The 23359-nt window shown below is 47.4% G+C and overlaps 1 protein-coding gene across 18 annotated transcripts in view; it reads left to right on the top strand.

Moving 5' to 3' along the window:
* TBC1D1 (TBC1 domain family member 1) overlaps nucleotides 1–23137 on the top strand; it is a 225689-nt gene extending 202552 nt beyond the window's left edge. For 14 of the 18 annotated variants that reach the window (XM_086406158.1, XM_086406152.1, XM_086406157.1 and 11 more), the window contains 5 exons: nucleotides 5357–5601; nucleotides 6670–6829; nucleotides 12936–13105; nucleotides 19091–19264; nucleotides 22632–23137. In XM_086406158.1, the coding sequence (XP_086262284.1) occupies nucleotides 5357–5601; nucleotides 6670–6829; nucleotides 12936–13105; nucleotides 19091–19264; nucleotides 22632–22832 (950 nt within the window). In that variant the 3' untranslated portion in view covers nucleotides 22833–23137. The remainder of the gene's footprint in view (nucleotides 1–5356; nucleotides 5602–6669; nucleotides 6830–12935; nucleotides 13106–19090; nucleotides 19265–22631) is intronic. The other 4 variants (XR_015165491.1, XR_015165489.1, XR_015165490.1 and 1 more) reach the window with 1 other exon arrangement.
* The last annotated feature ends 222 nt before the right edge of the window (nucleotides 23138–23359 follow it).

Below are 23359 nucleotides of genomic sequence, written 5' to 3'. Positions count from 1 at the left end.
ACAGTGGAGTACAGTTTATTACGACAGTGGGTCCCCTCAGTGATTTCGGAGGACTCCGTTTTATATACCCCTGCTCTGCATGACTGGTTACACGTTAGTAATGTTTTACAACATGCAGGCACGGAAGAATTAACAATTACAACATGCAGGTTCAGGCGCTATTGTTAATCTGAGACAACCTGACCTTTACTTCCGATATGTTTGCCGTCTGTGAGGAGGGGGTTTACTCCCTATTGCCCTCCTCCCAGTGGCCCCAACAGGGTCAGTAAGAGATGAACACGACTGAGTGACTGAACAACAATTGAATGGTCGGGCAGTGTTTTGCAGTTTGTAAACCATATTCACTAGCTTTGTTGAATTTCAGCTTTACACAACCCTGTATGAAGGTGTACATAATTTCCACTTCGGAGGTGATGTGCTTTGCCCAAGTTACGGGCTGCTGCTTATGGCAGAAAGTGCTAGAACCTTGGTCTTCTTAGTCTCTGTATCATGGCACCTCCAGGACACCGTTTGGCTCCTCTCTGTCTTGGCTGTGCCCGCTGTGGACCAGCACAGCTATGCCCTCCTCTGGTTAGGTGGAGGAACGTCGTTCGAGTTGGCCCCACCCAGCCAGGAGAAAACAGCAGCAGGTGACCCTGAGCAAGCCACGCTGGGCCTTAGTTTGGGGGCTGCCCCACCCTCTCGGCCTGGCTGCAGCTACTGCAACTGTGCTGCCCTCAGGCAGTCACAACCTTTCTCTTCCCTGGCTGTCCATCCTGGATGGACAACCTCTGCTGCCAGCATCCTGGCCTCTGGCTGTGCCTCCCGTCTAGTCGTGGCCACACGTGGCTGTGGGGGACACGGAGCAGCAAGCTGGAGAACCCCCCCCCCCCAGGCTCCACATCACCCTCCGCCCTGTCAGCTGCTCCTCTCCCAGGCATCCTGCCATCAGGGCTTCCCCAAGGAGGCTGTCCAGCCTTCCCCACGATCGGAGGCTTGGCCAGAGCAACACTGGACCAGGTCCAGAGATGGAGGGACACCACTGAATCAGAGGGCAGTGCTCCCGATTAGAGCAGTTTCCCGATGAGAAACTGCTCCTGATCACCCCCACATTGATCACTTGTTATTTTAATATCTGTTTTACAGGATGTCAGTAAAGTGGTGGCTTGCTTTACATACCCTGCAGAGGTCTGATGAGTCTTTCCATGACCACAGATAGCACTTTTTGATGGACTTGCAGAGACTGTCTTAACAGTGCTCCCTAAGCAGGTTTGGGCATGTCCAAGCTTCAGTGAGAGGCAAAGCACATATTCAAAGATCTATTTGAGTCAAGAAGCCAGCATGGCAGCTGTCATTGATTTGTGCTTCCACTTAACACATTTAAGATATAAAACCTGCCTGGTATCTAGAAGAAAAGGAGCTATAATCCAGGGGTTACACGAGAGAATTTTCTCTTTGTTTTTTTAGAACCCTTCAAGGTGAGGAGACAAACCTCTGAAATGAAGGATCAGCTGAGAGTATTGAAGATGCCCTACCATAGAAGGACAGGGAAGGGCTTCCCTCCTCCCCTGCCTGGCCTTGCTGCCAGGAGCTGCATGTAGTGTGCTTTGAGGAGTACACGGGGCTGTTCATGACCAGCAGAGGGATGCTGGTGGTGAGCACAACTTTCTGTTTCATCTTTGGGTTTAAGTCCCATGAGAAAAACTAAAAAACATTAATGGCAAAGGACAGGAAAGTACCTAGGATTTGTCCTGCGGCAATCTTTTTCCATAACACACCTTCCTGTCCACTTGGGGACTTCGCCTTAGGGAGGTCAGTTGAACGATCACAACTCAAGTCTTAATATCTTGCAACAGAAGCTGTACACATACACAAAAAGCTACATGCATTATTCCAAATGGTCTGCCATAGCCTCTTATAGCCAGAGCATATCATGATTTCATGTTTATTTGATCATTCTAAATATCCTGTTTAATCTCAAAATGATGTAACTAAATGTAGATGGTAAAGAAATAAAATGGGGTGACTTCCCTTGCTCTCTCTCAGTGATCTAACATCTCTCTATACCCTTCCAGCCAATCAGGGGTGTGCTGGCGATAGCCAGCTCCCCCAGACCCCTCAAAAGAAGCCCTGATGTCAACATTTATAGATTTCCTTGGTGTAAACATTCACTTTGGCTAATCTGAGCTACCAATTTGCTGTCATTGATCATGGGGTTGAGCAGAGATATGCACAGGCCTGTGGGAGCCAGTTCCAGCTCAGTCACTGGACTGAGACAGCTGGTTCTAAAAGTAATCTGCGTGCAGGAGAGCTCTGCCTTCTTAATCCCCCGCCCACCCATGCCGTTTGGTGGTGAGCCACAGATGCGTCTCAAGCATATATGGTGCATCCCCTCACTCTAGGAGCCTGTGTTCTAGCGGGGAAGCAGACACTGAACAACTGATGACTGAGTTTTTTTTTTTATTAAAATTGTGAGGCTTCATTCGAAGGGCATTTTTCCTCCAGTCATAACTCACATTCTGCTCCGAGTTAAATGCAGCACTGTGAGATCTCGGCATCACCGTTCTCAGCCAGGAGGGAGCCTCGGTGCTCACGTGGTTGTAAGGTTACTCTTCCTTCTGCGCATGAGGAAACCGAACTCCACAGTAAGATTGCTAGTTTGTCGGTACCCCTCCCTAGAGAGGCAGAAATCTCCAGGCTCTTTGTGAAAAAAAAATCAAAGGAAAGAAACTTGTCAACTCTTGCAGCCCAGTGCAGCCTGAGCAGCCTTGTGGGTGTCCTCTGTATGATCAAGCGGGATGTGGACACATGTCCTGTGTGTGCACTGCCCAGGGTTCACCTGCTGCAGATCAGCTACACATGTATGGTCTTTAGAAGATGAGAGAAGTTTTTTTCCCTCCCAGTGTTAGCAGAGGACCTTCTCAGTTAGGGCTGAAGGCTGCAGACCTCAGTTCTGGATTACATAGCTGTGATTATCCACAAACGTGTAACCTGGTCCCTGCCCTCTCCCTTTGCCTAGAGTGTGTGAGCCATGATATATATCTAGAGCAGTTGTTCCCAAGCTCTGGATCTCAGGATTCCTTCACTCTTAAGCACAACTGAGAAGCCCAAAGGGCCTTTTTGACATGGATCATTTCTATCAATATTTACCATGTTAGGTAAATACAGGAAGGCATTGTCTTCCCAAGTACAAGTTAATGTAAAACACGGGCTGCATTCATGTCGGCTGGACAGCCATTCCTCTCTCAGTCAGAAACCGGAGGCCTGACTCTCCCTGGGCCTGGGAGGGGCTCAGGACCTGTCTTGCTGTCTCAGGAAATGACACTTGAGAATCCCAAGGAACACACAGGAGCCCTGTTCAGGCTGGTGCAGACAGCTTTCCTTCATCAAGAACATCAGGGCTGGTCCCTAAGACTGCGACAGGGAAGATTTGGCTGATGGGACTAATAACTAAAGATCAGGAGGTGTGGGGGGCCCTTCTCTAATATGAGAAGGTGACTGATGAGCAAAAATGGTAACACTGACAGATCAAATTTTAAAATAATTAAACCTTTCCCGGTGTTCCTCTGGGAACACACAACTCCTGTGTGTTCTGCCACCCTTTCCTGTTGGAGACCCAAAGAGAGTTGGGGCTGGGTGCGGGCAGGGCAGGGCAGAGATACACTGTGCTCCCACTCCATGGAACCGGGGTGGGAAGAGCTGTTCCCAGGTTAACCCTGCAGCAGAGCGTGAGGCCAGGAGGGTAGGCGAGGATGGGAGCGTGTAGAACCCCATGGGGACCTGCTGATGGCTTTCCAGCAATGGGGTAATGTGTGCAGGGCATGTTGGGGAAGGTTTGCTGCGGAGAGAGGTAGAGCAGCAGGAAAGATGAACACAGGACAGGAAATCAGAAAAGGTTATTGCTGTCCTCATAAATCATATTCTTGCCTGGGAAATCCCATGGAGTGTGATGGGCTACAGTCCATGGGGTTGCAGAGTCGGACACAACTGAGCGACTAACGCTTTCCCTTAAATTAAGTTCAGGTAAACCAATCTGGATTGATGAAATGCTTTCTCACAGAGCTGGGGAAGAACACTGGAATATATCTTCCTCCCTTTGCTGAAACTGAATAATCAAGGTGAATGTTTCCCTCGTGGCTTTGGTGCACTTCTGCCTTTGACGAGGCCATTAATTCTCACCTGGGTCCATGCGTGGCCCCAACTGAGCATCTCTTTCTTCAGGCACTTTTCTGCTCCCTGGAAACACACTTCCCCATCAGTCACATTCCAGAATGGGAGGGGGAGGTGGGATTTGACAGGTGTCAACCTCACAGGCCTCCAGAACAAAAGAAATCTTTACATTTTGTCTGAGTACCAGCTTTTTGTGAAAATCAGGATGTTGAGAGCATTTTATTTTAACCTCGTTTTGAGAGGCGACTGTTTTGTACAAAAGAAAATGCCTGCTGCTCCCCAGTGTGTATCAGAGTACTGCCTATGGTTTAAAAGTACAGTAAGTCGCCCATATACAAAGCTTCAAGTTATGAACTTTCAAAGATGCAGATGTGGATCTGGTTCAACCAAGGAACCAGAACCTGTACCATCAGTGTCAGCCATGAGTGAAATTGCAGCTTGCCCTCCTTCTCCTATTGCTGACGATCCTTTAGCTCTGCCATCCCCCACCTCCTCTCCCTCCTCCAGTCAGTAACTCTTCTTACCTGTTCACTCAATGCCAGCCCTTGTATGCCAGCTCTTATACTGTACTTTTCAAGGTACTGCACTGTTAGATTAAAAATGTTTGTGTTTTTGTTTATTATTTCTGTGAAAAGTTTATACACCTATTATAGTACAGCACTGTACAGCCGATAGTGTTAGTTGGGGACCTAGACTAACTTTGTTGGACTTACAAACAAATTGAACTTATGCACGCTCTCTCGAAATGGAACTCATCTGTATGTAGGCGACTTACTGTGTAGAAATGTGTGAGTTGTGTGAAGCACTTGCAGGGAAACAAGTAGTCTGGGGAGAGCTGATCAGGGCGTGGTGGGGCAGGGCGCTGGTGCTGGCATGGGATGCCGTAGAGAACCACAGGTCTCTGGAGAGCAGATACCTATTGAGAGGATGCACAGTTTTCTTTCTGTTATAGATTGAAATCCAAATATCTGCAGGCCTGAAGGTGGTTCTCATTTCTTTCACCTGAAAGCATGATTAATTGCTGATTTTTTAATTGCAAAGAACAAAAAGTTGTTCCAAGCACAACCAGCTGACTTTGTTTACAGAGCTGATTTATGACATGATCCCACTTGTAAAGGTCTGTTGCTTTAACTTGAAGCACATTGGATTTCTGGTTCAATAGACTTTCTTTTTAAAAACTTATAGCTAATGTGTTTTGTTTTTACAGGGCGAACCTTTCCAACACATCCGTACTACTCTGCTCAGCTAGGAGCAGGGCAGCTGTCACTTTACAACATCCTGAAGGCCTACTCGCTTCTAGACCAAGAAGTGGGCTATTGCCAAGGTCTCAGCTTTGTAGCAGGCATCCTGCTGCTTCATATGGGTGAAGAAGAGGCGTTTAACATGCTCAAGTTTCTGATGTTTGACATGGGACTGCGGAAACAATATCGGCCGGACATGATTATTTTACAGGTAGAAAGCCTTCCTTCTGCCTGTGATAAAGTTGAATGCTAAAATAAACATGTTTATGATCCCTTTCCAAGTGTATCTAAGGAAATTTCCCACCATCAGTTAACATTGTAGCATCTGTCACTGCTGAGAACTTACTCTGTGCTAGCCTTACACCAGGTGGTTCATACGCATTTATTTACCTCCTCCACCCTCAGGAAGGCAGTGTTGATCCCAGCTTATAACAGGAAAGCTAAGGCTCAGAAAAGTTACATAGTAAATAATCTGAGCAGGTCACACAGTAGCAGGTGGCAGAGCTGGGATGTAAACCCAGGCCTGTCTGACTCCAGGGCCCTTGCTGCTGCTGCTGCTGCTAAGTCGCTTCAGTCGTGTCCGACTCTGTGCGACCCCATAGACGGCAGCCCACGAGGCTCCCCGGTCCCTGGGATTCTCCAGGGCCCTTACTTTTACCTTTTCTCTTTGAATCCACCTTCAGGTAGTCTGAGTCCCACCTCCCAGTGTATTTGCTATTTCCTCTGCCAGGGAGCCCCCCCACCCCCATCCCTGAGCCCCTGCCACCCTGGGTCCAGCCCAGTTGGAAAAGTTATTTTCTCCATCTTGAGATAAACCCTTGTCATCTTACTTTAACTCACCTGTGTTATAAACCTGAAGAAGTCACACTTGTCCTGCCTCTGGAGGGGTTGGGGGGATTCAGCAGGAACTTACTACGGGAACAGGTTCAGTAGGTTCCTGCTACAGAATGCTTCCCTCCCACTTTACTCTCTGCCAGAGGCTGGCTTTTTATCTCCAACTCTCCTAGCTTTGAGTTTCGCTAATAACATGTATTTGTAAGAGAACTTACAGATCATTTTCATGAGGCAGATGTGGAACATGTCTTAGCTGAGGAGCCCTGCCCTGAGTGCCGGCCAGCCCCAGCCTTGTGGCAGCAGCCCCGGCAAGCACTGGCTGGACAAGAGAGAACTGAGGGCAGGGTCTAGGGAGCCATGTGGCCAGTCTCATGGTCCTTCTCTTTCCTCTCCAAGTGGGGATGGAGGCTGCTGCCTCCCTGAGACCCTGTGTGTGTCCCTGCAGATCCAGATGTACCAGCTCTCGAGGCTGCTCCACGACTACCACAGGGACCTCTACAACCACCTGGAGGAGCATGAGATTGGCCCCAGCCTCTATGCTGCGCCCTGGTTCCTCACCGTGTTTGCCTCACAGTTCCCCCTGGGCTTCGTCGCCAGAGTCTTTGGTGAGTGTGTGTGAGGCTGCTTGCAGAACCTGGGTTCTCAGATTCGATGGGAACTGGGTATGGTTTCTCCATAGCTGTGGTTCTTATTTTCAGACCTGTATCTGCAGGAACAGGATGTTGTCATTTTCATTTAGTGAGGAGGTTGAGTTCTGTGAGTTTCAGGACCTGCTTGATTTCTGATGATCAGGGCCACCCCTCCATGCCTTCTTGTGGGAATAAGGTCCGATTTCCTCCTGCCATGCTCTCACTGGAGCAGATGTCCTGAAGGCTAGACCGAGGAGCCGGGTGCGTGGTCCAGAGACATTTCTCCTGAGTTGTCTTCCTCCACCTCTCTGGCCCAGGGCTTGCTCACTGACAGCTCCTTAAGACTTCTCAGCAGGGACTTCTGGGCCACTCTTCTTTCTGGGCTTCTTCTGCACCTCCTCTTCTCCTCGTCTCTCCTCTTCTGTCCTTGGCTCTTGGCTCTATGTGCTTCCTCTGCGTTCTGGGCTTCTTCTGCATCTCCTCTCCTCCTCCTCTCTCCTCCTCTGTCCTTGGCTCTTGGCTCTATGTGCTTCCTCTGCGGCCCAGCTCTTGAAAGCACCTCTGTATCACTGACTCACGGTCTGTTCTCACAGGCCCCACCTCAGCCTTCTGCCCTTGTGACCACAGGTGGGTCACATTTCAAACCATCTCCCCTTTTCTCAATTTACTTTTCAAGAAGATTGTCTCTGTCAAAGTTAAATAAATGTTCACATGTAAAGTCTGAAAACTGCCTCCTTGTCAATTATGCTTCAATTTAAAGAAATTAAAACTTAAAAATGTAAAAGTCTGCCTTGACGTGGCAGGGATAGCAGCTGAGTGAGGCGCTGTGAACAGTCAGCTCCAGTACAGTCTGCTTTCCCTGCTTCAGGATGAAGTGGTGACTCTGACAGTTCTTTTTATCTGTTTATTGTGGAGAAAGCGGTTATTAAAGAATTGATCATCATCACATACCGAGTGGTTTGAAGTACCATTTCTGTTGAGTCACTTGATAACTTAAAAACCTGTGCTGTTTTTTTTTTAACTTTATTTATGTACTTATTGGTTGTGCTGGGTCTTCGTTGCTGTGCAGACTTTTCTCTGGTTGGGGTGAGTCGGGGCTGCTCTTTAGCTGCGGGACACAGGCTTCTCCTTGTGGTTTCTCTTGTGGAGCACAGGCTCTAAGGTGTGCGGGCTTTAGTAGCTGCAATTCCTGGGCTCTAGAGCATGAAGCTCATCCTAATGACTTCCTAAATAAAGCTAAAGCCACAAAAGCAGGGTCGTCTTCTCCATACTGTGCAGTCAGAGGTGGGTCTCAGAGTTTCTCATATATTATGCATAACAATGCCAGTGTCTATGATTCCTGGATCCTGCCAACCCCATGTCCTGCTGGCTAAAGGGCTCAGGGCTCCTGAGATTATAGGCAGGACGTGGGGACTTCGGGCAGCGTTGTCTTGTGATATCACTGTTTCCTCTACCAATACTTAAAAACGAACCATTTTATTAGTAGGTTTCCTAGAAAAGATAGGTTTTTAAAAAACCGTTTCTGTATTTAACATGGGTGACTTAGCTCCATGATAGTGGATAGCTTCATTTTAAATCCCAAAGCCTACCATTCACAGTAGGCTTTTTTGGTCTGAGGCCATTTCATTATAGGCATTTAGGCCTGGATAAACCTAAAAACACGTGAAATTTTGTTAACTATTCAGCATTTTATATCAAAGAAGGCAATGGCACCCCACTCCAGTACTCTTGCCTGGAAAATTCCATGGACACAGGAGCCTGGTGGGCTGCAGTCCATGGGGTCATTAGGAGTCAGACACGACTGAGCGACTTCACTTTCACTTTTCACTTTCATGTGTTGGAGAAGGAAATGGCAACCCACTCCAGTGTTCTTGGCTAGAGAATCCCAGGGACGGGGGAGCCTGGTGGGCTGCCATCTATGGGGTCGCACAGAGTCGGACATGACTGAAGCGACTTAGCAGTAGCATTTTATATGTAAGTAAAGGAATCTATCTCAGTTTGCGGTCAACATAGCCCATATATAGGTTAATAGTTGTGACTCAGGCTGGTAAAGAATCTGCCTGCAATGGGGCAATGGGGGAAACCTGGGTTCAATCCCTGGGTTGGGAAGATCCCCTGGAGAAGGGCATGGCAACCCACTCCAGTATTCTTGCCTGGAGAATCCCATGGACAGAGGAGCCTGGTGGGCTACAGTCCATGGGGTTGCAAAGAGTCAGACACGACTGAGTAGCCAACACTTTGAATTTACTTTTTACCTCTAGTTAAGTATGCACTTCTTGGAGGGACAGCTGCCAGTAATGCCTGTGCTCGACCTTCACGTCGAGCTGTGATGAGCCTGTGCTCATCACACTCTTCTGGGTGTCACATAATGTGGAATCGCCCCCTCCTGTATTTTTCCTCTTTGGGTGCAGAGGGGCCCTCCTGGGAGAGATGCTTGTTCTTTTCATCTTCTAACATCTATCTTTGGGGGAAAAGTCTGAAAAATAGGACCATTCTTGCTCCTGCTGGAGGTGGCAGCTATGCTATTATTAGGCTCCAGATGTTTTCTCTAGGGCATTTTGCCAAGTTAGATGAGAGAGGAGGTGGAATATAAAAACCGAAAGTTTGGCAAAACACAAAAGCCACCTGTAACATAGGGAAGGATTCTGAGAGGCTTCAGGACTAAAAGAGACTGGAAAACAAGGTTGTTTGGGTGGCCTGGAGAAACAGCTCTTCAGGGTAACGTGATACCGTGGTGAAGAAGTGAGTCTTCACAGAGTCTGTGCGGTTGTTCTGAGGCAAGGCTGCTGTCCTCGTTCATCTCCCTCCTACCCGATCCTGGGAGGGATGTCGGGGGTTCACAGTGGGAGGACTGCAGCCTCCCAGAGAAAGTGCAGGAGAGGGATCACCCTAGACAAAGACGACGGTGGCTGCAAAAGAGATGCAGGGTAAGTTCACCTAACTGGCCGTGTGCCTGGAGTTGATCGTTTTCCCCCACAGGAAAATTGAACTTCTGTTTCATGGGGAGTTTCAAATACAGTGCCCATACAGGTTAACATGATAATAGGGCTGCTGAAGTGTCTTCAAAGCAAAGTAGTTATTTGCAGTGTTCTCAGCAAGCAGTTTGCAAAGTGGTGGAGTCAGCTGAATTTTAGGTTCCCTCTCCTGCCAGCTAAACCCCTTTGCCTGTTTTGTTGGTGGCTCAAAAAAGGAGAGTTGGCCATGAGGTTGTGAGCGGGGCTCCTGCCACGCTGCTGGAAGCCTTCACAGCTCACTTTCTTTGTGCAGGGATGTTCAAATGCAGAAAATCAACTCACTTTTCCAAGGAGATTATTGTGTTTTTAAATTCCAGTCTGTAAGTGTTTAAGAATTGGGAGATGGGCAGAAATGACAATAGCTGGATTGGGGCAGTGGGTTTATAGGTAACATTTTCTGTACTATTAATTAAAAGTTACTTAATTTTTGAACTTTCTGGAGGGAGAATAAGGTACTCTCACCTTACCTGCTCCTCCAGGCTCCTGTGTGCTTTCACCCCTGTCTACATTTCCACCTGCTTTTCCTTCTGCTCAGAGTATTACTCCCTGATTTCTTATCTGGGGAGTTTCTATGGGTTCTTCAAGGTCAGGCTCTGCAGCCACCTTTGCTTGGGGCATACTCTCTCCCCTGCTTCTGTCCTCCTTCACTTGATGGCATTTATAGCTGCCTTGTCTCTTCCATTCACCTGCAGCTCCCCCCACCCTAAAAAAAAAGAAAATTTTTTGCCTCTAATTAGATTTATGCCCCTCTCTTTTAAAATTCTATTTCTTCTTACATTATTATTCCAGTAGTTAGGTCACTTTCCCAAACTTAGTCACCCAACAGTGAGTTACTAGTTCTATACTTGAGCCCCAGGGCATTGGAGTCTCTTTTTTGAATGGCTTCACCTCTGGGGAAGGGAGAGCGAGGGTGGGCTGACAGCAGCCTCTTGCCTCCCCTCTGTGCATAGTCGATGTGGGAATCGTTAGCATTTGCCAGCCATTCTAAGGCAAAAAATGGCAAGAACTAGAAAATAACTCTGATAAAGTTCTTTGAATTCTTCAGAGTGAAAAAAATTTTTTATTTCATTCAGTTCATTTGCTCAGTAGTGTCTGACTCTTTGCAACCCCATGGACTGCAGCACGCCAGGCCTCCCTGCCCATCACCAACTCCCAGAGCTTACCAAGACTCATGTCCATTGCATCAATGATGCCATCCAACCATCTCATCCTGTTTCATCCCCTTCTCTTCCCACCTTCAGTCTTTCCTAGCATCAGGGTCTTTTCCAAGGAGTCAGTTCTTCACACCAGGTGGCCAAAGTATTGGAGCTTCAGCTTCAGCATCAGTCCTTCCAATGAATATTCAGGACTGATTTCCCTTAGGATGGACTGGTGGGATATCCTTGCAGTCCAAGGGACTCTCAAATGTCTTCTCCAACACCACAGTTCAAAAGCATCAGTTCTTTGGTGCTCAGCTTTCTTTATAGTCCAACTCTCACATCCATACATGACCACAGGAAAAACAATAGCCTTGACTAGACGGACCTTTGTTGGCAAAGTAATATCTCTGCTTTTTAATATGCTGTCTAGGTTGGTCATAACTTTCCTTCCAAGGAGTAAGCATCTTTTTATTTCATGGCTGCAGTCACCATCTGCAGTGATTTTGGAGCCCAGAAAAATAAAGTCTGACACTGTTTCTACTGTTTGCCCATCTATTTCCCATGAAGTGATGGGACCAGATGCCATGATCTTCGTTTTCTGAACGTTGAGCTTTAAGCCAACTTTTTCACTCTCCTCTTTCATTTTCATCAAGAGGCTCTTTAGTTTTTCTTCACTTTCTGCTATAAGGGTGGTGTCATCTGCATATCTGAGGTTCTTGATACTTCTCCTGGCAATCTTGATTCCAGCTTGTGCTTCCTCCAGCCCAGCGTTGCTCATGATGTACTCTGCATATAAGTTAAATAAGCAGGGTGACAATATACAGCCTTGACAGACTCCTTTTCCTATTTGGAACCAGTGTGTTGTTCCATGTCCAGTTCTAATTGTTGCTTCTTGACCTGCATACATGTTTCTCAAGAGGCAGGTCAGATGGTCGGGTATTCCCATCTCTTTCAGAATTTTCCACAGTTTATTGTGATCCACACAGTCAAAGGCTTTGGCATAGTCAAGAAAGCAGAAATAGATGTTTTTCTGGAACTATCTTGCTTTTTCAGTGATCCAGCAGATGTTGGTAATCTGATTTCCGGTTCCTCTGTCTTTTCTAAAACCAGCTTGGAGCCCCCCAAAATAAAAATCTCTCACTGTTTCCATTGTTTCCCCATCTATTTGCCATGAAATGATGGGACCGGATGCCATGATCTTAGTTTTCTGAATGTTGAGTTTTAAGCCAACTTTTTCACTCTTTTTTTTCACTTTCATCAAGAGGCTCTTTAGTTCTTCCCTTTCTGCCACAAGGGTGATGTCATCTGCATATCTGAGGTTATTGGTATTTCTTCCGGCAATCTTGATTCCAGCTTGTGCTTCATCTAGCCCAGCATTTCTTATGATGTACTCTGCATATAAGTTAAACAGGCAGTATACTTGTATTTAATAATGTACTTTTGCAATGATGTAGGCTTTTTACAGTTTTTAGAGATCTTTACATCTCTAAACTCCTTATTTCAAAGCAGAGGAAAATGGGTATTTTTTTCACTTGCAGCATCAGAAATTAGGGTAGAGTATACAAATCTTTGTTTTACCCATGAAAACATGTGTTTTAGTAATAACTCCTTTGAAATCCAGAGAATTTCTGGAAAAACAGACTAATTAAAAGTTTTCTTTTTCACAGTTCAACTTTTGAAGTGTGTTTGAATTTAGTATATTTTCAGAGTGAAAAAAAGATCTGAACCTGTGACAAAATTTTAGCAGTATGTTTGCATACATTGTTTTCTTAGTATTATCTTGACAACCCTATCTGAAATGTCAGGATCTTGTAATTTAGGGTTGTGTTTCCCACTGTCCCGCTTTTCAGTGTGTGTGAAAGGGGACAGTGTATCATTTTATCAGCAACTGGGTCCATATTAACTTCTGGCTTTTCTATGTTTTCCCAGATATGATCTTTCTTCAGGGATCAGAGGTCATATTTAAAGTGGCTTTAAGTCTGCTGGGAAGCCATAAGCCCTTGATTCTGCAGCATGAAAACCTAGAAACCATAGTTGACTTTATAAAAAGCACACTACCCAACCTGGGCTTGGTGCAGATGGAGAAGACTATCAGTCAGGTATGGTTCAGTCTGGACCTTCCAGAAGCTCCATAATCCTGGATGTTCAGAAGCTGAATTCCTTTCTTCCTTCCTTTTCTTTCTCTTTCTCTCCCTCCTGCTCTCCGTCCGTTTCCTACCACTCAGGACCTACCAAGTCCTGAGTAGCTTGTAGGAGGCACAGCTCAAGGCCTTGTTCCATGACTAAGTGTGTGTCTGAGTGTGCATGTGCTATGAGTGTGACATCCAGCACAATTTCTTAAAGTTTGTAAGAATTGTAACTGTAATTTCTTACGGTTAAGAGGCTTCACCCCTCATCGTTTGTTCTTCCAAAATTCATAGCTTTTTATTCCTTGTGGGCTTTTGTAAAATGAGTGCTTTGATTTTTGTGCTGAATGGCATTAATTGGAATCTTCTAAAATATCTTGCTATGAAGTTGTGATAAAGAGTGTATATTCTTTAAGTTTGTTTCATGATGTGTGTGTTTGTGAATAGTACTCAGTTCCACATCTGTGGCCCCATACCTCTGGTTTCTGTGTGCAGTAGAATTGCATGTATGCATGTATGACTCTCTGGAATGTTAAGAGGTTGAGAGTGAAGTGACTTGGGAACTGCAGCGGGGTAGGAGTGGGAGCAGATTGTGACTCTGTGTCAGGAAGACTCTTCCAGTAATGGTTGCTGACCACGCAGGGCTGAACTGCCTTGCAGAAGGTGAGGTCACCCTTGAAAGTGTCCCGAGGCCAGATGGCTGAGTGCTGCGGAAGGGATCTCAGCACTGGGCCACCACAGACTCAGCAGCCGGGCCTCTCATAAGCCCAACACTTACAGCAATTTTGTTAAAACAAATAGTGAAATAAAGATATGTTTTTAAAAAGTCTGAGAATTCCTGCTCGTCTGAGAGTGGTGGGCTGCACGCACACACGCAGCAGTTTGTGGTTCCATTTGCTGCTCCTCCTTCAGTGCTGAGCCCAGAGAAGGAGGCACGTCTGGCCTGAGAGAGAGAGAGGGTTTAGCCCCGGTGCCGCTTTGGGTCTCTGCACGTTTCATTTACTTGTGAAGGAGCAGCGCTTTTCAACTCTGCACTTTCTTCTCAAGAGAGGCTTTTACTTCCCTGGCGCCCTCCTCTCAGTGTGAATCGCTCTGACTTATCAACGCCCTACTTTTTGCCAGGTTCTGAGCAACTCTGCATATATACACCTGATCTTATTCAGTCATGACCTCCTGAGAAGACATCTGGTTTTAACTCATGAGAAACCTAGGGTTCAGAGTGGTTAATTAGCTGGCCCACAGTCACATGGCCAAGAAGTGGAAAGATGTTGTTTCAGACTGAGGCTCTCTCATGGCAAATGCTTTAGCAACTACTCAGCTCCACCAAGTGCCTCCAGGTATCATTTAATCAAGAGTTTTGCTGTATTGTCCGTTAAGACAGAATCCTCCACCCTGTGATGCTTTCCTTTCTGACCTTGCCGAGCATTTACTCTCTTTCGGAGAAGGCAATGGCACCCCACTCCACTACTTTTGCCTAGAAAATCCCATGGGCGGAGGAGCCTGATGGGTTGCCATCTGTGGGGTCACACAGAGTCAGACACGACTGAAGCGACTTAGCAGCAGCAGGCCTTTTCCACACAGGGCCAGGGAGAAAGTATTTCAGGCTTTGTGGGCCATAAGGTCACATGAGGTCAGCTCAGTCTCTGGAGCCTGAAAGTGGCCAGAGCCAATGTGTGTGTGGAGTGAAGTGACTGTGTTGAAATAAAGCTTTGTTTGCAAAGCATGCGGTGGGACAGCCCTGGTGCACGAGCTGCAGTCAACTGTCCCGCAGTTATAGCACGTGCAAAGGCACAGGGTGAGAGATGTTCTAGGCACGGCTTCAGCTTTCTTGGGGGGAGGTGGGGGATTGGATGTGGCATGTAGGGACACAGCATCTGCTTCTGAGGTCCAGGTTTTCAGCCTGTCACAGGTCTCCCTGGGAAACCAGATTCACGGTACCAGGCAGCTCTGGCCCTTCTCCCCTCCCACACGGTCCATCTGGAGCTTGACCTCTGTGGGCTGTCAAGCTTTCTGTTTTCTCGCTGCCCCTCCCCTTCCTGCAGAGGGTGCTCTAGTCTCAATTTCAGCTTAGAGGTACACCTTTGGAGAGCCTGCAGGGTGGAAATGGTACTGTGTTCCTTGCACATGGCTGAGTTAATTGTCCTGTGTGAGAAGGGATGGAGCCGGGTGCACCCCTGTGATAGACGAGCTGTGTTTCACTAAATGCCTTCTCTGTGGAAACCTCAACTTGAGCCTCTGGGACACAGTCTGCATCCAGGGTGGGCAGAGTCACCAAGGACGGGGCCCTGCAGCTCCCGCTCAACACAGACAGGCTCAGAGCCGCCGCCGAGAGGCCGGCCCAGAGCTGACAGGGTCCAGGGCACGGCGGCAAGGGGCTCTGGGGCAGCTGCTCAGCGTGACTTAGTTCAGTTGAATGTAAGCCTTAACAACCCTCTCTCAGGAAGGGGGAAGCCCTGGGAATAAACAGAAAGGAAGGGAAGGGAGGTCAGGGCTGTCTCATCACAGCACGTGCCCTGCAGCCTCAGGTCAGTGCAAGGAAGATTGTAGGGGAGGGGGGTCGGGAGGATGGAGCCCATAGCCCACATTCAGCATCCTGCAGGCCCTGCCTCAAGTGGGCTCCTGACCGGTACCATTGTCCTACTGCATAGAACTTACGCAGAATCCAGGCCCGCCCCCCCAGACCTGCTGAGTCAGAATCTGCCTTTCAGCAAGTTCCCCGGGGGAGCCACACACACCTTGGAAAAGCTGCAGTGGGTGACTCCATCATAAACACGCCAGACAGGTCTCGGTTCTGCTTGAGCTGGTAGGAGAGAAATCGGCATCTCGCCAAAGCTCCCTTGTTCAGAAGATGCTCTTCAGAATCACAGTGGTGAGGCTGCCCCTTCTGCCTTGGGAGGAGTCCTCGCGGCTCAGGCAGGTTGTGCTGTTGAAAGTTTGTTAAAAGGCTAATCGCTGCCATACCAAGAGGGTAGGGATATGGTGGGGAGGCGTCCTTTACCCCTGGCATTGTTGAGAATTGCTTGCATTGTGGTGATAATAAAAAGCAGACCAACTTTCAGTTGAGTTTATTACTATTTTTAAATTCCCCACAGACATTGAACCCCTTTATTTTGATACCTGGGCAGAAGCTGCACCATTGAGACCGCCCCCCACCACCCCAGCTGCGGGGAAGGGTGTGGGGGTGGGGAGGGTGGAAAGTATGTGACTAGTTCTGTTGCCGTCAAGGTTGATGGCTTCATTGTAGTGTCCACAGACAGCAGAGAGAAAAAGACACTGAGTGTCCAATAGCAGATGAGCCAAGAATGCAAAGGAGTTCACTAAAGGAGACTCATAGAGCAGATTAATAATAGCTGGGGAAGTATGTAGCTTTGTGCATAATTTAAATGTAAATAAGGTATAATTCTTTACCTGCCTAGATTAACAGAATGAAACATTTTAAGGCCAGTACCCAATGCCAAGGGTGTACTGTGTCTGGCACATTCTTAATGTTGCTAGTGGCATTGTGTGTTGATTATTCCCATTCGGGAAGCAATTTGGCAGTGTGTATCATAAGCCAGTAAAATATTCGTATCCTTTGATTCAGTAATCCCATTTCTTGGAATGCATGCTTAGGAAATAAGCCAAAATATGGGAAAAACAGTACATATGAAGATGTTTAGAGTTGTCATTTATAACAGAAACTTGCAAGTAACTAGATAGCCAACATTCGATGACTGGATTAACATGATTATTGATGCATCAACTTGATAGAATACCACGAAGCCATTTATAATTGCGGTTTTGAAGAATATACAGCAATGTGAAAAAACACCCTTGGAGGACCAGGCGCTGTCACTGCCAGCTGCGTGCTGCCGCAGTCGGGGATAGATTTCTGGGCATGACTGCAAGGCTGTGTGTGTTTTGGCACCAGGAGGTGGTGATGCAATTAAACAGAGATGCCTGTGACCTGGGATGGTTCCTCGGGATTAATGGGGGCCTGCGAGAGCACTCCGCCCTGTGCACAGCCGAGAGCCCCTGACCTCAGCCCCTCTGCATCAAAGGCCCAAGGTTTCATCCCCGGGTGTTCCAGGTTAGGACCTCACTTAGAAACCTGGGTGAAAAAAGAGATGTGTGTGTGCGCGTGGCATTTATCCCGGACTGTATGTGTGATTACACATGAATGTCTTGGTTTGCGTGTGTGCAGCCTTTGTGCTGAGCTAGTCAGAGGCTCCATGGTGTGGCAGCCTCTGCCATTCATTGCAGCACAAGCATGGATGCGAGGGGTTTCATGATAAGTGTGGGAAGCAGATCCCTTAGCTCAGCTTGCCAGGTGTGTGTCTCACGATTCCCACAGATGCTGGGAGGTAGGGGTTATCAGCCCATAGGGGAGGCCAGGAACTGAGGCCGGGAAAGGTCAGGTAACTTATTCATGGTCATTCAGGGAGTTGCCAGCCAAGCTCCCATTAGAGGGCTGTCTGAAAGCTCCTGGGTCAGTTTTCCTGACTGTGGAACAGAGATGATAATCCCTGCTGAGCTCAGGGTCACTCTGATGGACAGGAGAGAATCAAGTCAATCCAGTCAGCTACACATGCACACACACATCGCAAATGGAATGTGTTCTGTTTTTTTTGTCCTGGAGTGACTTTTGTGCCTGATTAGTATTAGCCACTGAATTAAATTGAAAGCCAGGAAGTGGAAAAGTTTATCTCAAGGAAGAGAAAATTTCTGGGAATGGTGAAAAAGTAAACATAGATTTTTAAAATTGATTTCAGGAAAGATAGGGCTCATTCATGTTTAAATGCTAAGAGGATGCCGTCCAGGGAAATGAGTTTTTCATTGATTTTAACTGTGTTGGAGTTTCTTTCTTAAGGAAATGCTGTGAAGAGGCAGTTTCTGCCCTTGAAAATACTAATTTCATTCTCTAAACGTGTGTTCTGATCGTGCTGGTTTTTCTTACATGGTGACTGAATTCTCAGATGTGTGCCGGGGTTTCACGCCTGGGGCGGCAGCAGCCTCTGCCTTCGGACCCCTTCCCTCTTCGGCCCTGCCTCGGTCCAGCTCACTCACCAAGAGAAAGTACAAACATTAACAGCTCACTCACTTGTGCACTTTGGGGTTGTTTTTCACACGAGTGGTTTTTTTCATGACTGTTACTATTATAAGAAGAAAGGCAAGTCAGGCATTGTTTCATATTCACTCATCTATGTGGGTGACATTTGGGTTTTGGCTCATTTCTTCATCTCTTATGTGCAGAAAAGGGTTTTTCAGTAAACAGTTCCATTACTTAGCTGTTCTTGTAACTCTGAAAACCCAGCTGAACTATAATTAAACTTTGACCTGGTGACTGGGCAAGTAGGGCTGTGATTCTTTTGTTTTATTCTGTCGTTGACCCATAGTTGATGTATCTAATAGAATTTTCAGAGAAAAAAGATCTGAATACTGAGATAAGAATTAAAAAGAAACTCTTTTAAGCTTTTAAAAAAATAAGGTTTTGCCTTTGAAAAATGGCATCAGAGACCTACACTGACAATTGTTGTTGTTGAGTCACTAAGACATGTCTTACACTTTGTGGCCCTGTGGACTGTAGCCTACCAGGCTCCTCAGTCCATGGAATTTTTCAGGCAAGAATATTGAACTGGGTTGCCATTTCCTTCTCCAGGGGATCTTTCTGACTGACAGATCAAACCCAAGTCTCCTGCATTAGCAGATGGATTCTTTTACCACTGAGCCACCACGAAAGCCCTATACTTATTGTTTCTCTCAGTTTATTTCCAAATGCTCCTTAAATTCTCTCTTCCCAAGTAAAATTATTCTCTTCTCCATTCAGAGAGTTTTCTGTGTTTATCACTAAATAGCATTGGGTGCAGAGTAGGTGCTCAGTGGATACCCACTGACATGGTCACATGTGTGTGAGAGAGTGGGAGTGTGTGTGTGTGATTTTTCTCATTTCCAATGCCTGATGACTTTTCTGTGAGACAGGTGTTTGAGACGGACATCTCGAAACAGTTACAAGCTTATGAAGTTGAGTACCACGTGCTTCAGGAAGAGCTTATCGATTCTTCTCCTCTCAGTGACAACCAAAGAATGGACAAACTAGAGAAGACCAACAGCAGCTTACGCAAACAGAACCTTGACCTCCTTGAACAGCTGCAGGTAGGGCATGTTTACAAGGCCGCCACCTGAGCCTTGAGCATGTGGTGGTTCATTAACTCACCAGAGGCCCGCAGGCTGAGCTTCCCGCCGCTGGAGGCCCTTTCTGCTCTGTTTGTAGTTGGGATCAAAGGTGGCCCAGGAGAGCTGTTCCGGTTTGTCAGGGAGCAGACAGATTATCCTTTGCTAAGGTCGGACTGTCCTGGAACTTTCTGAGAGACTGTTTCTACACTTACCCTTTCAGGAGGTGTGCCAAGAACTGAGCTTGGGTCCACGGCGCTCTGGTTCTATTAACCAAACACCAGCCATTGTGCTTTGAATAATGATGGGAGAATCAAAGGCAGGAGCTTTCAGGAGCAAAACCAGCTAGGTCCTCAAAGTGACATCAAGTGAGGAATAACAGAATAAACCAGAGCTGTGATCATAATTGTGAGTCCTTGGTACAAATACAAAAGTTAGGTTCACGAAGGGCACGATTCTCCCCTCTGGAAGTTTCCATCTTGGCCTGCATAAATGTGGGTGGGGACATACCCAGATCGCATATGCTGGAGGGCAAGAGGGAGTGAGCACAGAGATGCAGACCAGAGACCCAGGTCTTGCCAGATCCAGTGTCACCCACTGTCACCCATCTGCTCTGATTTCCTCATTTATGTGACAAGGACAGAAAATTACCTTACTGCTCTGCACGACTCCTCCACCAATCAGATGGAGTAAAGTAACCGTATCATCTGCTTTTTAAGTGTCATGATCTGATCGGTGGTACAGCTATCATTGTTATGGAAATGTGTCTGTTGGTGGAGGTGGGGTTTAAAAATTACTTTTGAGCTACTGTGGAGAAAAATTTGTATTATTTTCAAAATATGTATTCTGTGGTGTTCTAGGCTGTCCTTAGAATAAGCTTTCCGTCCTGATCTAAGCCTCTTATTTTTCTGCCTAAAAGTTGCTGCTTTGCAGATGCAAACTTGGCAGTGATGGGAGAAAGGCCAGCATTTGGGAGCTTAATCAGTCAACCCTTGTCTAAAATGTACTCTTCCCAGCAGGGATTTTATGCCAGTATAACCTAGTAGATAGTTACTGTAGAGGAACAAAGAAAAGGCTTAGCCTACCCAGTCCTGACTCCCAGTCACATTCTCAAAGTCGGCTTTGTGTTCCCCTAAGATAGAGATATCCTAACTGTGAAAATGACCGAGTCTGGGTGTGATTTCTCCAGGGGGATCTCAGCTGTAACCTGAAGGGGAGGCGCCAGGGGACAAAGAACCTTGTCTTGCACGTAAGGACCTGCAGTGTAGGTGGGAATTTTAAATCCCTCCAGACAAACAGCTGATCCCTGAAATACAGCAGGATGGAAAGCTCAGATCTCCGTTAGAAGCATTTGTCTTGTTAAAATAGCACTCCAATAGAAGGTTGATTTTACTAGGCTGATACCCACGTGGGATTGTGGTAAAAAGGGGAGGTAATTTGGTGCTGCTTCCATGATACTGTGAACTTCACTCCTTGTGAGGAGAGGAGTTGTGAAAAACTGCTCCAACTTCTATAGCCCTCCAGAAAGGCATCAGGCGGTAATTAGTAACAACAGATGTTCAAAGAGTTGTGCTAGGGATTATGGCAAGTTAGTTTGTGGGGGCCTGAGTGTAGTCTTCCCTTTACCCTCTGAGTCACATGGAATTACTATCTTTCAGCCAGACCACAGAAGTTCTATGAGGCTCTCTTCCTTTTTTTCTTTTTATTTTTTAAAACAGTTTTCGGAGCCCAGGGATAGGTGTTCAGTGCATTACTTAATTTTCCAACATAAATCTTTGTTTTTTTCCCCAAACTATCAAAATTGACCTGTGTTTTGACTCCGTTCCATTCATATAGTTGGACATACCAAAACCCCATTTATTTTCTTGTTGAACACTGAAGATTGTCCTCTGGCAGCTGGAGACTAAACTGTCTAACCTCTTTTGTCCAGCAGCACGCATGAGACAATTGCATAGACACGCCTGATACTGCCATATGATAAGGGATGTGCGTTTTTCATAATAATCATTGAGTCACTGAGTGTCTGTGAGCTGGGTGCCTATGGGAGATCAGACCCACATGCAGGGTGAGAGAGCTTCAGTCTGATTGAGGAGGAGACCTGACATTCATGCCAAACAGTAAACAACCATGCATAACAGCTCACTGCTAAGCTGGCAGGTACCCCTGGGAGTGCCATGGCCTCGGCAGGAGTGGTCCCTGGAGGAGATAAGGTGGGACCGGCTGTAGGCCTTGACTGTGGGCAGGAGTATGAGGGTCTGAGAGGGCTGCTCGGACTTAGCCCCTGAGTGTGACTACCTGCTGCCCGGTAACTGACAGACTTAGGGTCTCAGGCCTTTTTTCTTTCTGTTTTGAGTGTTCCAGTGTCACAGCTGGAGCTCAGCTTTGAGTCATAAATTGTCTGTCTGGCACAGGTGTTACCTTGCTCAAAAAACTGTTTCCCTTGTTTTGAAAATGAGGGGGAAAAAAAACACCATTTAGTCCATGGGGACACGAAGAGGGCTGGGCGGATGAGTGAGCCAGAGCAGTGCCTTGCAGACTCTGGGCCTGAATGTGGGGGGATGCAGCGGACAGCTGGAGCCAATTCTGTGGTTGCCTGGGAAGCCTGTCCAAGAGGACTCAAAAGAGGAGGAGAGTCCGTTGCTAGAGAGAAGCGCCTGGAAGGGCTGCCAGACACTGACTGAGTGTTGAGGATACAGACTGGGGGGAGTGGGGACACGACTGGTGTCTGGTCAGTGAGGCCACACATGTGACCCTCTTAGCAGAGCTCGGTCCCCTGGGCGCTCCACACGTTCTGGGGGAAATGCCGGTTGTTGGTACTGGAGGGAAAACGAAAGGTTCAGGTTAGAGAGCTGTTCTTACGTGGGCCTTCACATAGAAACCATTTGGATGGTCTGTCTAAGACCAGTGTGCACCTGTAGCTGCCTGTGTTTGTCAGAGCAGGCAGACTGTGCTGCAATAACAGCACCCTGGATCCCAGGGCTCAGCACTGTACACTCAGCACTGTACACTCACCACCTCGTCTCCACGAAGCAGTCTTGGACCATTTCCCAGCCGTCTCCAGTAGGCAACTCGGGGACCAGGCTTCCTCCGCACTGGGAAGCCACTGTCTCCACGTGTGGCTACTCTGGAAGGAAAAAGACGTTGGAGGGTCTCCGGATGGCCCAGCCCACCCTTGAGGGAGCCTGGGAAATAGAGTCTTTTGTGGCCAGAAGTGATAATAAATGCGGAAAGGTGTGTCTCTGCCAGAATTAGGCTCCACAGTTCCCCCAAGGCTGGACAGCAGAGCACACAATGGATCTCCCACCGTCTCCCAGGCAGTTACATTCACATGTCTTCTTTTATTCTCCAGGTCGCCAATGGGAGGATCCAGAGCCTGGAAGCCACTGTTGAGAAGCTCCTGACTAGCGAGAGCAAGCTGAAGCAGGCGACCCTGGCCTTGGAGCTGGAGAGGTCAGCCCTGCTGCAGACGGTGGAGCAGCTCCGGAGGCAGACGGCAGAGCTGGGCAGCTGGGAGTCTGACCCCACACTGCCCAAGCCCTCGGGTGACTGATGGCCTGGGGCCCAGCTCCTGCCAGCCCACAGCTCCAGAACAGGTGTGGCCACCACCCTGACACTGTCCAGGCCTTAACTGAGAGAGATGAAAATGCTGGAGGAGAACGGAGAACGAAGCGTGCTTCTCAGGGAGGAGACTGGCTTGCCAGCACACACATTCTTCTGAACTGACTCACAATGCAGGGGACGAACGTCCCAGTGTTTTTGTTGTTGTTTAAGTTTAATTCTTCCCTTTTCCAGTCTTAATTACTGTACTCAGTAGATTAGATGGCATGGACTCGAATAAATGCACCTTTATGTTTCTTTGTTGCTTTCTTTTTCAGCATCACTGTGTCTGTAAAGGGCATTTGTTCTCTGGTATTTCAGAGAATGAAGAGGCTGGAGGTATGCTTCCTCTGGCAAAGATGTGTCCATTGTTCTTCCAAGAGGGTCTGCATGACTTACACCCTCAGCATCACCGGTGGGGTGCAGTTGGCCCTTGACCATTCTTGTTGCGGAAACCCCAAATTACCCCTGGGAAAAATC

Source organism: Bos grunniens, chromosome 6 (assembly GCF_055505025.1).
Source record: "Bos grunniens cultivar Pamir isolate PY7600 chromosome 6, Bosgru_T2T1.0, whole genome shotgun sequence".
NCBI classification, from domain to species: Eukaryota; Metazoa; Chordata; class Mammalia; order Artiodactyla; family Bovidae; genus Bos; species Bos grunniens.
This window is presented reverse-complemented; position numbering and strand designations above follow the sequence as displayed.